Genomic DNA, 16,997 nt, shown 5'->3' with positions numbered 1-16,997 from the left:
GTAGTTGTAAGGTAATTAAGAATATTTTGTGGAGTTAGTGGTGAGGCATTCTTTACCCTTGGGATACAACTTTATGTATGGTCTTGTTCTTTCTTCTGAACATTTTATTGTCTAGCAACTTTTGGAGCAGATATATGCCAAAAGGTAATACAAATCCATTGTATCCCTAGGGTAAGGAGTCACCCAGGATGTAATAATTTAAGTATCTCATGGCATTGTAGATTCATGGGGTTATACAGCACAGAAAGAATCACTTTGACCCAATACATCCATGCCAATCAAAACACCTATTTGAGCTACCGGGGTAATTCTATTTGCCTGTGTTTAGGCTCTCCTTTTAATCTTTCATAGTCATACAGCACGGAAACTGGCCCTTTGGCCCAATTTGTCCATGCCAACCACGATACCCCATATAAGCTAGTCCTCTTCCATATCCCTCTAACCCTTTGCTATCCATGTACCTGTCCGAGTGTCTTAAATGTTGCTATGTATCTATCTTAACTCCCTCATGGCAGTTCGTTTCACATACCCACTACCCATTAATAAAAAAGTTGTCCCGCAGGTTTTTATTATATTTTTCCCCTCTCATCATAAACCTATGCCCTTGATTTCCCCTACCCTGGTTGGAATATTCTGTGAATTCACCCGTTCAATTCCCCTTGTGATTTTATACGCCTCCATAAGATCACACCTTATCCTCCTAGGCTCCAAGGAATAAAATGCTATCTTACACAATCTCCCCCTATAGTTCAGGCTCTCAAGTCTTAGCAACATCTTCGTAAATCTTCACTGTAGTCTTTCCAGATTAATCGCATTAATTCTTATCAATGTAAATGTCCACATTTATTTTAAACCTTGTTATTTTACCTGACTGTGCAAGCTCCTCTAGCAGGTTGTTCTGTACACCCACCATCCTCTGTGTGGGGAAAACCTGCAGCTCAGATTTCTAAACATCTCTACCCTCTCACTTTAAATCTGTACTTTAGTTTTTGTCTTAGATTTAGAATAGTGAACTGGGTAGAGTGGATGTGAAGAGGATGTTTCCACTAGAGGGAGAGTCTAGGACTAGAGGACATAGCCTCAGAATAGTCAGAAGGTGGTGAATCTGGAATTCATTGCCATAGGCAGCTGTGGAGGCCAAGTCAATGGGGATTTTTAAAGAGCAGAATGGCAGATTCTTGATTAGTAAGGGTGTCAGGGGTTATGGGGGAAAAGGCAGGAGAAAGGGGTTGAGAGGGAAAGATAGATCAGCCATGATTGAATGATGGAGTAGACTTGATGGGCCGAATGGCCTAATTCTGCTCCTACAATTTATAAACTTCCATTCCTGGGAAAAAGTCTGATCTTCTACCCCATCTATACTCCTTATAATCTTATAAAGCATAAGGTCATAATAATTCTTGATTAGTAAGGGTATCGAAGATTACAGGGAGAAGGCAGGAGAATGGGATTGAGAGGGAAAGGTATATCAGCCGTGATTGAATGGTGGAATAGAGTTGATTGGCCAAATGGCCTAATCTGCTCCTATGCCTTTTGAACATTAACCTCTTTGCTGCAAGGGGAAAAAGTCCCAGCTTTAGTTTAGTTTATTGTCACATATACCAAGGACTTAAAATAAAATAAATGTAGTAAATTGTTGATAGAGAGCTGTATACGTATTGAACTTTTGAATATTTTGAAGTTCTCTACATATCTAATTTGAAATGCATATTGGTATAATCATTTTAACATTTATTTTGAAAAAAGAACACGCAACATCCTCGATGACTTCCGTGAGGCATATTATTGGTTGCGACAAAATACAGATGACCATGTTCGAGTGATGTCTTGGTGGGATTACGGGTATCAGATTGCAGGAATGGCGAATCGGACAACGCTAGTAGATAATAACACGTGGAACAACAGCCATATTGCACTGGTAAGTAGTCCAATGAGCTACAGGCTGGTCCAGGGAGTTAATTTTAAGAGAAAGTGAATCTTTAGGGACGTTTACTTGCGGGAGTGACATTTTTGTTTGACCCAAGTCCCCACCATCTCTCAATAATAGCCATGGCTTACAAATAAATTGATTGGTCATTAAATATTTTGCAATGTCTTTGTCACAAAAGGTGCATTAAATACATGTTCATAGAATCATGGACTGCATCAGCACATTAGGAGATATTTAGCTCACTGTGTCTCACGTCGCCAGGACATAAATGGGCACAAAGTGCAGGGATAATTCAGCAGGTCAGGCAGCATCTCTGGAAAACGTGGATAGGTGACAAGGTGTTGAGACCCTTCTTCAATCTGAAGTCTGAAGAAGAGTCTCGACCAGAAACGTCAACTGTCCATGTTCTCCAGAGATGCTGCCTAACTGGCTGAGTTACTCCAGCATTTTGTTTACTCTTGTGTAGTAACCAATTTTTTTATCACTACATGTCGTCAGGGCATGGATGGTCAGCAAGGCTTTCTTTGTATGAAACCCTATCATGCTAATTTAGTTGTTTTTGGGTGGGGTTTTTAGACAGTGGTCGAAATCTGGCATGCTCTGGTGAGAGAGTGATGGGGGTAGAGGCAGGTACTCTCACACATGCAAGAAGTATCTCAAGAAGCATTGTTCTTCAATATAGTTATCCAATTAGTTTCTTTCTTTCCGCGTGGCCTTGTTAAAAGTATCCTTTACATGAGCTTGCTTTTTGAATGATGTTATTGATTTTGCTTGGCCCATCTTTTTATGCTCTGTTCTAATAATCAGCATTGCTAATTATAGAAATATGCATCGTTTTCATTCATTGTGATTGTGGGTACAGTTTCCACTTGCTCAGTTCCGAGGAGAACAATCCAACTTTTGCCTAGTCATTTCATTCAAGAATTATTGCAAGTCCTATAACTCTTGAATCATCTCTATTTAATCTCTTGTACTGGTTTAGGTTTGTTATTGTCACGTGTACCGAGGTACAGTGGAAGATTTTCAGTGGAACATACAGCACGCTATCCAATCAGATCAAATAATACTGTACATAAATACAGCCAAGTCAAACTCAAGCTCAATAGAGAGAGCAAAGGAGAAGATACAAAGTGCAAAATATAGTTGTCAGTAGCACATGACTGTTGTTATAGTGCAACAATAAACCGGATATACAGTGCCTTTTTAACAACATAGATTGGCACACATCCATCAATAGATCCATATTATTGAATTGGCTTTAAAATTTGTAGTTTTAAATAATTAAACCAATTTAAATAAAATTGACTCTCCATATTCATCCTACTAAAGTAAATAATTTCACACATCCCTTCAGTGAATGTCTGTCACCTGCCAAGTCTACCGGTTTACCTCCTGCTGAAGTGGTTGCTGCCCACCACTTACTACAGTTCCAAGCTTCACGCCATTTGTAATATTGATAAATATGTACTTTATCCCAAAGTCCATTTTGTTAGTATCCATTGAAATGGGTAACTGTTTTCTAACACCAGATCATGAACAAATTACACCCTCTCCCCTTACTCTCAGTCTTAAGAATGGTCTTGACCTGAAATATCACTCATCCCTTCTCTCCAGAGATGCTGCCTGTCCCGCTGTTACTCCAGCATTTTGTCTCTGTCTCCGGTGCAAACCAGTATCTTCAGTTCCTTCCTACACATATCATATACTTCTCTCAATTTTGAAAGGACCATTCACCACTGCTATCTACTTTGAATCATTTAGCAAATTGTGTATCCCCTGTAATCATTATCCATTTAATCTCAAGACCCTCAATTGGTAATCTGTTTGTTATTTACTTTAAAAATTCCAAAGTCTCTTTTTAACAGCATTTTATAATCATCTTTAAAGATTGGCACATCCTTCAATAGGTATCTTATTATCAATCACACAAACTATCATCGCACTCAATCAAAGTTCATCAGATATTCTCTTTTAATCAATTGATCAGATTTTCATTTATTAAACCATAGTTTTCCAAGTGGCAACCTGTTAGGTTTAGATTTACTACTGTCACGTGTACCAAGATATAATGAATAGCTTTGTTTGCATGCTATCAAATCAGATCAGATAATGCTAGGCATAAATGGAGTCGTTAAACTCAAGTGCAATAGATAGAGCAAAGGGGAAGATACAGAGTGCAAGTTCTCAGCATTGATGTGCCAGAGGTCCATACACAAAGTCCAATGTCCGCAATGGGTAGAGGTGAATCGGACAGTATCCAAGCCTATGGTAGGACTGTTCAGAAACCTGATAAATTTGTCCCTGAGTCTGGTGGTGCGTGCTTTCAAGCTTCTGTACCTCTTCTTGCCTGAAGGAAGAAGTGTCCTTACAGTCCTGGCTTACTGACTCGAAAAATTGCTCACCTCTTTAGGCAGACTGGATGTTAGGTGCCAGGTTATCCCCACCCTTTTTTGAATTGGCTGACATGAGGAAAAGTGATGTACAATTGATACATGGCGCTATATAAATCCCATCCATTATTATTACATATTCTTTGCTGTATCTGCCATGATGTTTTTAACCTTCAGATACGGCACTTATTTATTTGGAAGTTAGTTCTTTCTATAATGAGCTTTAGTTTTACATATGACATGGAATTAAGAAGAATGGCATGTGAAAATAGGTTTAAAATCTACTGCACCATTCAGTAAGAGCATGCCTAGCATTCATTGCAACATGATGACCCCTCATTCTCCTAAACAGCAAAGAATATGTATCAATTGTACATAATTTTTTCTCATAACTTGGTCAATTCTTTCCAAGAATCAGGTTTACAAATATTGGTTACGCCTCACAGTCACTATTCCCCTCCTTAGTAAAGAGACCAGACCTGGGCGGCACAGTGGCGCAGCAGTAGAGCTGCTGCCTTACAGCGGCAGTGGCCCGGGTTCTATCTTGAATGATCTTACGCAGTTTGTACTTGTCACCGTGACCTGCGTGGGTTTTTGCCGGGATCTCCTGTCTCTTCCCATACTCCAAAAATGTACAGGGTTGTAGGTTAATTGGCTTTGGTAAATTTGTAAATTGTTCCTAGTGTGTGTAGGATAGTGTTAATGTGTGGGGGTTGCTGGTCGGCGTGGACTCAGTGGGCCGAAGGGCCTGTTTCTGCACTGTATCTCTAAACTAAACTAAAACTGTACATGATGTTACAGGTGAAGGATTTGTCAAAACCCTTTATTGCATCAAGACTTTCTACCTGTTGTATTTCAACTCCATTGCAAAAACATGTTATTTCCATTGATGAGTGCTTGCCAAGCCCTAAATGAGGAGCCCTAAATCCTCCCCATTTACTAAAATCACCTTTTTAAAAATAAAAAAGTAATCTGCCTTTCGTAGAATTTGGTAGAATCCAGTTTCCCCCTTCTTATTGTCTATGATTGGATGTAGTGAATGGGGAACCAGTGAGTTTAAAGGAAGAGTGGCAATTGGGGCCCTGGTGGATTTAAAAGGAGTGTGGGAAGTGTGACTCAGTGGGTTTAAAAGAAGTGTTCAGTCATTTGCCGTGCCGTGTTCAGTCATTTTCACAAAGGGAGTCTAACATTGAGCGTGCTTACTGTTCAGGTTGGAAAAGCGATGTCCTCCAATGAGAGTGCTGCCTATCAGATAATGCGGAGTCTGGATGTGGACTATGTTCTCATTATATTCGGCGGAGTGATCGGCTATTCTGGCGATGACATCAACAAGTTTCTTTGGATGGTCAGGATAGCGGAAGGAGAACATCCAAAAGATATCCGGGTACAGTGATGCCTTTTAGTTAAAGAACTTGTATAATTGAAGGCTTTCTGCGGCATTGCTAATAAACTGTGATGTTTAACCTTAGGAAAGTGACTACTTCACACCCCAGGGTGAGTTCCGTGTCGATAAAGCTGGCTCGCCAACATTGTTGAACTGCCTAATGTACAAGATGTCCTACTACAGATTTGGAGAGATGCAGGTGAATGGGGATTATGAATGCCATTACTTACAACGCAGCTGGTATTTTGATTATCGTTTCACTCGAACAGTTCCCTAGTACCTTTTTTGAGAAGTTGACTATGAGTTTAAACAGAGGCAGCAGGCGGCCCCCTGCCGGGCGCACCTTGGTTCTCGGCGGCCCCCACTGGGTAGCTCCCGGCAGCCCGTGTCCCCCTAAGCGCTCGACGCTCCACCTCCCTCGTGTGGTCCCTCCTCCCTCGCAGGGTCCCTCCTCGCTCTGAGTGCTTACAAATTGGTTTGGAGATATGGCAAATGTCACAGACGTGTTTTGGTTTACAGCTGGATTTCAGAACACCTCCAGGGTTCGACCGCACTCGAAATGCCGAAATTGGTAACAAAGACATCAAATTCAAGCATCTGGAAGAAGCCTTCACTTCGGAGCACTGGCTAGTGAGAATTTACAAAGTCAAGAAGCTGGACAACAGAGAGAAACTTGACCATAAACCAAGAGTAACTAACATAATACCCAAACAGAAGTATTTATCAAAAAAGGTGGGGTAGGCTTTTAAAAACTGAACTTTGTACATAATAAAGGCTTGCTTCAGTTGCCAAAATGTTCCTGAAATCCAGTGTGTTGCTGAATGCAGTCTGGCTTGTGAAGAGAAGATTGATATAATTTCTTCCCATTACTTCTCTATCCTGGGGCAAGTGCCATGTGTGTCCCCAGTGGGTGAGGGTTTTGTGGGGAGAAGTAATTTGCCCTGGGGGAGGGGGGGGATTTTGTTCCTCTCTCATCAATGAAACTGTCATTGACATTTTATTCCAGTAAACGCTACCTTATCTCACACCATTCAACTTGTGATTGTGATAGTTCGCTAGTACATGATACTGGGAAAAACTAACGAGTTTGATAAATCTGGTATTGTGGAAACTCCTGGGCATGCTTAAAACCAGATTTTTAATGCATATCAATTAAGCACCTACAGTTATTTATTTTTGATTTTTCAAGACATGTTTCAACAGAATATTATTCGTATTTTTATTTGAACGTTCATGGGAGAAAATGCCAAGCGTTTCTGCCAACCTTCTGCCTTTTCCTTCCATCGCTCTTCCCCCAGTCCCTGACAAAGAACGAATTGTGGCAAGACTGGAAGAAGGCCTTTATTTTCTAATGAATGTGCGACGCTGTATATATGGGCATTAAAGCAACACAATTAATAATGCTGTTCATCTTTATGCCCTAGACTTCTAAAAGAAAGCGTGGGTATGTGAAGAACAAACTGGCACTGAAGAAAGGCAAGCGACCCAACAGGAAGACCAACTAAATCATCTGCCAGTCCCGACAACAGGCAGTTGTCCTATGACAACCAGTCTTTGCCTTTTACCTGCAATCGGATTCAATTGCAACACAGAGTTGCATGCATTGCTCAAGAGATTTAAACAGTGTCAGCCCCGAAAATCTATTGGTTGTATATTGGCACCTGTTTTATAGAGCCACATTTGATTGTGTTGGCAAGGCAGAGAGCTGCTGTCTAGGGGTAGCAGCAGAATTATCATTGGTACATATTATCCTTCATTTAATAAAAAAAATAAAATAAAAACGATAATGGGCCTACTGCACCAAAGAACCCTGCTCTTTATTTTGCCTGTACATGTGTACTTTCCAACCATCTCAACGGGGCAGTGGGGAAGGGTTTGTTTTGCTAGGGTGAGGTTAATTTTAGATGGTGAAAACGAATGACTTCAGATAAGTTAATTGTACAAGGTTGTTTGGCATCATCCAGACTTGTATGGGCACAGTGTTTTTAGCTCTGTATACTGTTGGCAAAAAAAACAAGCATTTCCACCTGAAGGAAGAGGACGAGAGGTTAGCCAGCATCCTCCTTCCACTTTGCCCTCCCGATGAGATGGACGCGTGTTTGATTTGGGAAGGTGGGTTGTTTAGAATTCAGCAAGAGGATCAAAAGGATCAGTGAAGAACTTTCCACTGCAGAAAGCCGGCAGGCACTTGTGCTTTCTTTCTTTTAGATTAAAAAATGAGAGGGTTTCCTCCTTGCCGCAGGCATGTTCATTTCGTTCCCATTGACACACCCTTTTCTTTCTGCTTTTTCCTCATATTGCCTTTTAAAGAACGGTAGGCCTCTTAATGAGAATTATTGACATTTCCAGGCTGCAAAACATTTCCATAGAGAAATTCATCTTTGGTTGCTAGATCTAAATGTTTATGAGAGGTTTGTGTGCCAGCTTTATTCACCGCTGCTCATTTGATGTCATTGAAGTTAGCAGTTGATACTGGTGGGTGATTTAGTGCAAGCAACCAAAGCCTATTTTTCTCTCCTTTGATTAGTTCAGGCTTAAACACGTTTCTTTGTTTTTCTAAATAAAATAAACTAATATATTAATCTGAGAGCAATTCAAGAGGATCTGTGCACTATTGGTAAAATCCGAGGCAGACATATCTTACTGTTGGGTTTTTTTGTTTTTGTCATTTTACCTCTCTGTAGAGAAGGCCCAGTCTTGATACAACCTTTAGAAAAATTCCTTTACCATAAGATAACAAGTGAGTAATGAAGGCTGTTGGATGAAACTTGCTCTAAACCGTTAGTTGATGTTCCCCCTTCTTCCCGCGAGGGTTAAAATTGTAATTTTCTATGTATGCAGCGCTCTTCAATGCAAAAAAATAGCTGCAAATGCTATTGGTGTAAAAACAAATTAAAGAATAGTATGTACCGTATTTTGGAAACATTTGTAAATTAAACTGTGCAGTACATGCCTTATTGCTGCTTCTGGATTGTAATTTCTTTACCATTTTGTTTGAGTGGGTGTGGGGTTGTCTTCATTCCCAACTTTTTTTTAACATTTCAGACTGATGGTTACAGTGACGTTAGTCTCTGTGGTCTAAAGTAAACTAAAATTATGACTGCATTTATTTCTTATGGTGAGGACAAAGGCACGGGAAAGCCATTTTTACGTATTGCTTAGTTTTCAGTTTGATCTGTTGTTCAACCGTAGCCAAAATAAATGTTAAAATGAAATTTTGTGTTAAGAAAAAAAGATAACCGTCGTCTTTTATCCAATTCTAACATGATGCACGAGTTTATGTCTGCATGCGTGGTTTCATTGTAGCTTTGCACTGTGCCTGAAAACTGTTCCAAGTTGTGAAAAATACATCCCAACTAAACACTGCTGGCCCCCTCTCCTTGTTTTTGACCTGGTGTAGCTGGCTGTTGGTGGGATCCCTGGATATGATCCAGAACAAGGGATGTAATGTTGAGGCTCTACAAGGAGCAGGTAAGGCCGCATTTGGAATATTGTAGGTATGTTACAATACTTGCCTTCAGCGGCGCTGCAATTCTGCCACTGGCCGTGTGCGCGATTTTGGCGCCTTTGAGGGGGGGGGGCGGGGTTAAATGCGGGTTTTTTCCTACCTTGTCCTGGATTATATTTGGTTGGAGTGCAAGCTTTTGCTGAAGAATCGTTCCGACGGACGTTCTGTGTATTTTTATTTTTTTTAAATCGCCCGACTAGTTCAGCGCTGGAGTCATTTTAAAATCAGCTTCTAAAGCCGTCAACGCCGACAACGGGGACGGATTTCATGTAGGTGACAGGTAAAAGAAAGCCGTTTATTTTTATGTATAAAAATGCTCCTTAAGATGCCTTTAGTTCACATTTTAAGTTGCGAAGCGGTGATTTAGTCCCCATACGAACCGGCATGCTTAGATCTAGTAATTGAATTTTGTAAATTGCTACAATTAGGTAACTAACTAATTATATGCTTTAATTTCAAGTCATCTAAGTAAGATCAAAAGCCCATAACTTTCTTAAAAATTAAGAGAACTGAAATAAATGTTCAGTTATTATAGATTGAAGCATTCTGAAACAAATATGAAACAATCTTACTTGGATGACCTGAAATTAAAGTATATAATTAGTTAGTTACCTAATTGTAGCTAATTACAAAATTCAATTACTAGATCTAAACATCTATCCATTTCTTAAGAAAAAAATAACATTTTTAAATAGCCTAAGTGTCCAAATAACATTTACACAAGAATTCACAATATAACATGATTTTTAAATCTCATTGTCATGAATTTATAGGCTAAATGGAAGGAATTTAGTGTTTAATTCCCGTAAATTAATGGCCATTTAAATCATCTTGCGAGTGGGATTTTGTGGAACGCGATCGATTGGAACGTTGCATTTGCGGAGAATTTAAACCCCATAACGGCAAGAAAAACACTGCCGGTTCGTATGGGGCCTAAATCACCTTTTCGCAACGTAAAATTTGGATTAAGTAATCCTAAGAAGCACGTTTATATGTAAAATAAACGGCTTACCTTTATCTGTCCCGTACGTGAAATCCGTCCCGTTGACGGCGTTAGAAGTCGATTTTTATTTTATTCCTACTATTAAATTATCCAGCGATGTTTTTAAAAAAACTTGATAAAACGCAAGTCGGATCGATTATTCTTCAGCAGCTAAACAGCCTGACAAAGATCGACCGACAGGCAGGAGAAAACTGTATTTTAAACCCGCCCCCCCCCCTCTCAAAGGCGCCAAAGTCGCGCACACTGCCAGTGGCAGAACTGCAGCGCCGCTGAAGGTAAGTTTTGTAACATACCTACTTGGATAGAGTGGGCGTGGAGATGATGTTTCCACTAGTGGGAGAGTCTGGGATTAGAGGTCATAGCCACAGAATTAAAGGATTTTCTTTTAGGATGAGGAGACATTTCTTTGGTTAGAGGGTGGTGAATCTGTGGAATTCTTTGCCACAGACGGCTATAGAGGCCAAGTCAGTGGATACTTTTAAGGCAGAGATGGATAGATTCTTGATTAGTGCAGGCGTCAGAGGTTATGGGGAGAATGCAGGAGAATGGGGTTAAGAGGGAGAGATGGATCAGCCATGATTGAATGGCGGAGTAGACTTGTTGGGCCGAATGGCCTAATTCTACTGCTCCTTATGACCTTAAGGTAAGCAAGATCCCACATACGCCAGCTCCAAAATTGTGGACATTGTTTAATACTGCGTTATAACTCGTCCACATAATCTTAGGTTAATTCATATTGTACAGTTTGAGTTTAGTTTATTGTCACGTGTACTGAGTTATAAAGAAAAGCTTTTGTTGCGTGCTAACCAGTTAGCAGAAAGACAATCCATGATTACAATCGAGCCAAACACAGTGTACAGTGTAACGTTTAGTGCAAGATAAAGTCCAGTATAGTCCGATCAAAGATAGTCTGAAAGTCTCCAAGGAGGTAGATAGTGGCTCAGGACTGCGCTCTAGTTGTTGGTAGCATGGCTCAGTTGCCTGATAACAGCTGAGAAGAAACTGCCCCTGAATCTGGAGATGTGCATTTTCACATTTCTATACATTTTGCCCAATGGAAGGGGGGTGCGACTCGTCCTTGATTATGCTGCTGGCTTTGACAAGGCAGCATGAGGTGTAAATGGAGTCAATGGAAGTGAAGTTGGTTTGAGTGATGGTCTAACTGCTGGCAATAATTTGTGTTTATAAATAACCACTAACATTGTAAAACTTCTGAGTACTTCAAGAGTGTTAGGGGAATATTCGTCAAAGGGATGAATTCTATGGAGCATCTTAGTAGAGGAGAGAGAGAGATGGAAAAGGTTAGGGAGGCAACTCCAGGAGCTAAAGGCCCAGTGACCGATGGTGGATATCTACAGAAGACCTGAAGTGGAAGAATCACAAGATGACACAACTGGAGAAGATTAGAGCATATAAAGTGTCCTTGAAGGTATTTGATTAGGAAGAAATTCAAATGCATTCATGTGGAATTAATGGCCTGAAGCAGTGCTGAGCCGGTGTGCTGCATTTCCTGCATGGCTCTCCATCTCTGAACAGCTATCGGGAGATGAATATCAGGTCAGGTTTCCCCCCCACCAGAAGTTGAACCATTGTTCTCATTATGGAAAACTTGACATGCAGTTGAGTTGTGACTTGGGATCTCGTCACATTGGTAATGCAAACTGGTCTTTTTTGTTTGAATGGTTGCGATGAGTATCAGTAGGTACTTTTATTTTCAATATATGACTCTTAATAGTATTCTGAGTTTCTTCTCCTAATCACCTGCTCATGCTCATTCTGGGAATCCCTTGGAGATACTGAGTAAGCATCATTTTATAACCAGAGCAACACGTCTCCCTGAGATCAGTGTGCTGGGAAACCTGTTCGCAATTCGTTAACATTCAAACAAAAAGTAAAAGTGCTTGTGGAGGAAGTATCTGCAGATGCTGGTTTACACTGAAGATAGACACAAAATGCTGGAGTAACTCGGCGGGACAGGCTGCATCTCTGGAGAGAAGGAATACATGATGTTTCAGGTCAAGATCTCAGAGCTCCCGTGGATTTTGAAGCAACAGCAACAAAGAGGAGCAGGAGAAAACACTGATTGGCTCTAACCCAAGTGGAAGGAGAGTTAGAGGAGGAAAACAATTGAAAAGGAGAGGCAAAGCACAGGCAGACTTTACTCAGAGCTCCCATGGATTTTGAAGCAACAGCTACAAAGAGAAGCAGGAGAAAACACTGATTGGCTCTAGCCCAAGTGGGAGGAGAGTTAGAAGTGAGTCAGAGGGGGAAAACAGTTTAAAACTGAGGAATTTGGTTTGTAAATTAGGCAATTTATCAGTCAATATAAGCAAGACAGCTCTTAGGGAGCGGCCTTGTGAGGGAAGTGCCCTGTGAGAAAAGTGCGAGTCTTTGGCTCAAGAGTCTTCGGCGAGGAGGCTGATGAGAGGAGGCTACGCAAAACGCTGGAGAGGGAGAGACGAAAGAAGGAGATGTCAGGCAAGCTGATTCAGTGTGATGCTTGCAGTATGTGGGAGGTCAAGGACACTGCTGGTGCCTCTGGCTGCTACAAATGTGAGAAGTGCATCCAGGTACAGCTCCTGAAGGACCGTGTTGGGGAACTGGAGAAGCAAGTGGATGACCTCAGGTTCGTCTGAGAAACCGAGTCGTTCCTCGACAAGTCCTACAGTAAGATTGTTACACTAAAGGTACTGGAAGAGAGAAGGTGGGTGACGGTGAGAAAGGGAGGGAAACATGGAATTCAAAGGTCCCCGGGTGTTGTACCTCTTGTGAACAGGTTCACCCACTTAGAAGCCGTCGGGACAGAAGACGTTATCACACTGAGCGGCGGACTGGCTTGCGAAGCAAAAAGGGCAGTTGAGCCAAAACCAATGAGGCCAACGTCACGCAACGCCATTGTAGTTGGAGACGCCATTGTGAGAGGTACGGACAGGGGTTTCTGCGGCAACAGACGGGATTCGAGGATGGTGTGCTGCCTTCCTGGTGCCAGGATCCAGGATGTCACGGACAGAGTGCAGAAAATCCTCAAGGGCGAAGGTGAACAGCCGGAAGTGGTAGTCGGCACAAACGATGTCGGAAATAAGGGGATGAATATTCTGCAGCGTGACTAGAGAGCTCGGAAAAATGCTGAAAAGCAGGACCTCCAGGGTTGTTCTTTCCGGTTTGCTTCCAGTTCCTCGTGCTGGCGAGAGCAGGAACAGGGAGATACGGGACCTGAGCGTGTGGCTGAGGAACTGGTGCACGGGGCAGGGATTTAGATTCTTAGATCACTGGGATCTGTTTTGGAGTAAGGGGGATCTGTACAAAAGGTACGGGATTGCATTTTAACAGGTGGGGGACCAGCATTCTGGCAGACAGGTTTGCCACTGCTACACGGGTGGTTTTAAACTGAATAAGGGGGGTGGGGTGTCAAAAGGGATAGTTGAGTATGGAGTTAAAGGGAAAGAGAGTAAAGGGATGGTTAATGACCCCAGAATTAACAGGAAAGGAAGCTTACAAAGGGATAGGAGAGTATGGCCAAGTGTAATAGGGATCGATGTGAAAGGTGAGATGCGTAAGGAATTAAAAGTATTGTATATGAATGCACGAAGTATAAGTGGTAAAGTAGATGAGCTTGAAGCTCAGTTAGAGGTTGGTAGATATGACATTGTGGGGATTACCGATACGTGGCTGCAGGAGGATCGGGACTGGGAACTTAATATTCAAGGTTATACATCCTATAGAAAGGACAGGCAGGTGAGCAGAGGGGGGGGGGGGGGGGGGGGGGGGGGTAGCTCTGCTGGTGAGGGGTGGAATTCAGTCCCTTGCGAGGGAAGACATAGGGACTGATGAGGTAGAGTCACTGTGGATTAAGTTGAGGAATTGTAAAGGCAGGGAGACACTAATTGGTGTTATTTACAGACTCCCAAATAATAGCCCGGACATAGGGTGCAAGTTGCAGCAGGAGTTAAAACTGGCATGTAACAAAGGCAATGCCACTATGGTGATGGGGGATTTCAATATGCATGTAGACTGAGAAAATCAGGTTGGTTCAGGACCCCAAGAAAGAGAGTTTGTAGAATGCCTCCGAGATGGATTCTTAGAGCAGCTTGTAATGGACCCGAGCAGAGAAAAGGCAATTCTGGATTTAGTGTTGTCCAATGAACCAGATATGATAAGAGAACTCGAGGTAAAGGAACCGCTTGGAGGTAGTGATCATAATATGATTAGTTTTAATCTACAATTTGAAAAGGAGAACGTTAAATCGGAAGTGTCAGTGATGCAGTTTAACAAAGGGGACTATGAAGGCATGAGAGGAGAGCTGGCCAAGGTAGGCTGGAAAGGGATCCTAGCAGGAATGACGGTGGAACAGCAATGGCAGGAATTTCTGGGCATAATCTGGGAGACGCAGGATCATTTCATTCCAAATAGGAAGAAAGATTCTAAGGGGAGTAGGAGGCAACCATGGCTGACAAGAGAAGTTAGGGAGAGAACAAAACTAAAAGAAAAGATGTATAACACAGCAAAGAGTAGCCGGAAACCAGAGGATTGGGAAACTTTCATAAGACAACAGAAGGAAACAAAACGGGCAATACGGGCTGAAAAGATGAAGTACGAGGGGAAGCTGGCCAGGAATATAAAGAAGGACAGTAAAAGCATAGAAACATAGAAATTAGGTGCAGGAGTAGGCCATTCGGCCCTTCGAGCCTGCACCGCCATTCAATATGATCATGGCTGATCATCCAACTCAGTATCCCGTACCTGCCTTCTCTCCATACCCTCTGATCCCCTTAGCCACAAGGGCCACATCTAACTCCCTCTTAAATATAGCCAATGAACTGGCATCGACTACCCTCTGTGGCAGAGAGTTCCAGAGATTCACCACTCTCTGTGTGAAAAAAGTTTTTCTCATCTCGGTTTTAAAGGATTTCCCCCTTATCCTTAAGCTGTGACCCCTTGTCCTGGACTTCCCCAACATCGGGAACAATCTTTCTGCATCTAGCCTGTCCAACCCCTTAAGAATTTTGTAAGTTTCTATATGATCCCCTCTCAATCTCCTAAATTCTAGAGAGTATAAACCAAGTCTATCCAGTCTTTCTTCATAAGACAGTCCTGACATCCCAGGAATCAGTCTGGTGAACCTTCTCTGCACTCCCTCTATGGCAATGTCCTTCCTCAGATTTGGAGACCAAAACTGTACGTAATACTCCAGGTGTGGTCTCACCAAGACCCTGTACAACTGCAGTAGAACCTCCCTGCTCCTATACTCAAATCCTTTTGCTATGAAAGCTAACATACCGTTCGCTTTCTTCACTGCCTGCTGCACCAGCATGTCTACTTTCAATGACTGGTGTACCATGACACCCAGGTCTCGCTGCATCTCCCCTTTTCCTAGTCGGCCACCATTTAGATAATAGTCTGCTTTCCTGTTTTTGCCATCAAAATGGATAACCTCACATTTATCCCAATTATACTGCATCTGCCAAACATTTGCCCACTCACCCAGCCTATCCAAGTCACCTTGCAGTCTCCTAGCATCCTCCTCACAGCTAACACTGCCCCCCAGCTTAGTGTCATCCGCAAACTTGGAGATATTGCCTTCAATTCCCTCATCCAGATCATTAATATATATTGTAAATAGCTGGGGTCCCAGCACTGAGCCTTGCGGTACCCCACTAGTCACTGCCCGCCATTGTGAAAAGGACCCGTTTACTACTACTCTTTGCTTCCTGTTTGCCAGCCAGTTCTCTATCCACATCAATACTGAACCCCCAATGCCGTGTGCTTTAAGTTTGTATACAATCTCTTATGTGGGGCCTTGTCGAAAGCCTTCTGGAAGTCTAGATACACCACATCCACTGGTCCTCCCCTATCCACGCTACTAGTTACATCCTCGAAAAATTCTATAAGATTCGTCAGACATGATTTACCTTTCGTAAATCCATGCTGACTTTGTCCAATGATTTCACCACTTTCCAAATGTGCTGCTATCCCATCTTTAATAACTGACTCTCGCAGTTTCCCCACTACCGATGTTAGACTAACTGGTCTGTAATTCCCCGTTTTCTCTCTCCCTCCCTTCTTAAAAAGTGGGGTTACGTTTGCTACCCGCCAATCCTCAGGAACAACTCCAGAATCTAAAGAGTTTTGAAAGATTATTACTAATGCATCCACTATTTCTGGAGCTACTTCCTTAAGTACTCTGGGATGCAGCCTATCTGGCCCTGGGGATTTATCGGCCTTTAATCCATTCAATTTACCCAACACCACTTCCCGACTAACCTGGATTTCACTCAATTCCTCCAACTCCTTTGACTCGTGGTCCCCTGCTATTTCCGGCAGATTATTTATGTCTTCCTTAGTGAAGACGGAACCAAAGTAGTTATTCAATTGGTCCGCCATATCCTTGTTCCCCATGATCAACTCACCTGTTTCTGACTGCAAGGGACCTACATTTGTTTTAACTAATCTCTTTCTTTTCACATATCTATAAAAACTTTTGCAGTCAGTTTTTATGTTCCCTGCCAGTTTTCTTTCATAATCTATTTTTCCTTTCCTAATTAAGCACTTTGTCCTCCTCTGCTGGTCTCTGAATTTCTCCCAGTCCTCTGGTATGCTGCCTTTTCTGGCTAATTTGTACGCATCATCCTTCGCTTTGATACTATCCCTGATTTCCCTTGTTATCCACGGATGCACTACCTTCCCTGATTTATTCTTTTGCCAAATTGGGATGAACAATTTTTGTAGTTCATCCATGCAGTCTTTAAATGTCTTCCATTGCATATCCACCGTCAACCCTTTTA

At 42.1% G+C, this 16,997-nt stretch overlaps 1 protein-coding gene across 1 annotated transcript in view; it reads left to right on the top strand.

Annotated features, from left to right (window-relative positions):
- stt3b (STT3 oligosaccharyltransferase complex catalytic subunit B) overlaps nucleotides 1–8,919 on the top strand; it is a 111,076-nt gene extending 102,157 nt beyond the window's left edge. The window contains exons 12-16 of the mRNA XM_033013297.1: nucleotides 1,747–1,918; nucleotides 5,531–5,704; nucleotides 5,790–5,903; nucleotides 6,224–6,436; nucleotides 7,129–8,919. Coding sequence (XP_032869188.1) covers nucleotides 1,747–1,918; nucleotides 5,531–5,704; nucleotides 5,790–5,903; nucleotides 6,224–6,436; nucleotides 7,129–7,209 — 754 coding nt within the window. The 3' untranslated portion in view covers nucleotides 7,210–8,919. The remainder of the gene's footprint in view (nucleotides 1–1,746; nucleotides 1,919–5,530; nucleotides 5,705–5,789; nucleotides 5,904–6,223; nucleotides 6,437–7,128) is intronic.
- Nucleotides 8,920–16,997: the final 8,078 nt, after the last annotated feature.

Source organism: Amblyraja radiata, chromosome 2 (assembly GCF_010909765.2).
Source record: "Amblyraja radiata isolate CabotCenter1 chromosome 2, sAmbRad1.1.pri, whole genome shotgun sequence".
Taxonomy (NCBI): Eukaryota; Metazoa; Chordata; class Chondrichthyes; order Rajiformes; family Rajidae; genus Amblyraja; species Amblyraja radiata.
The sequence above is the reverse complement of the archived record's forward strand: the minus strand, read 5'-3'. Positions and strand labels throughout refer to the sequence as shown.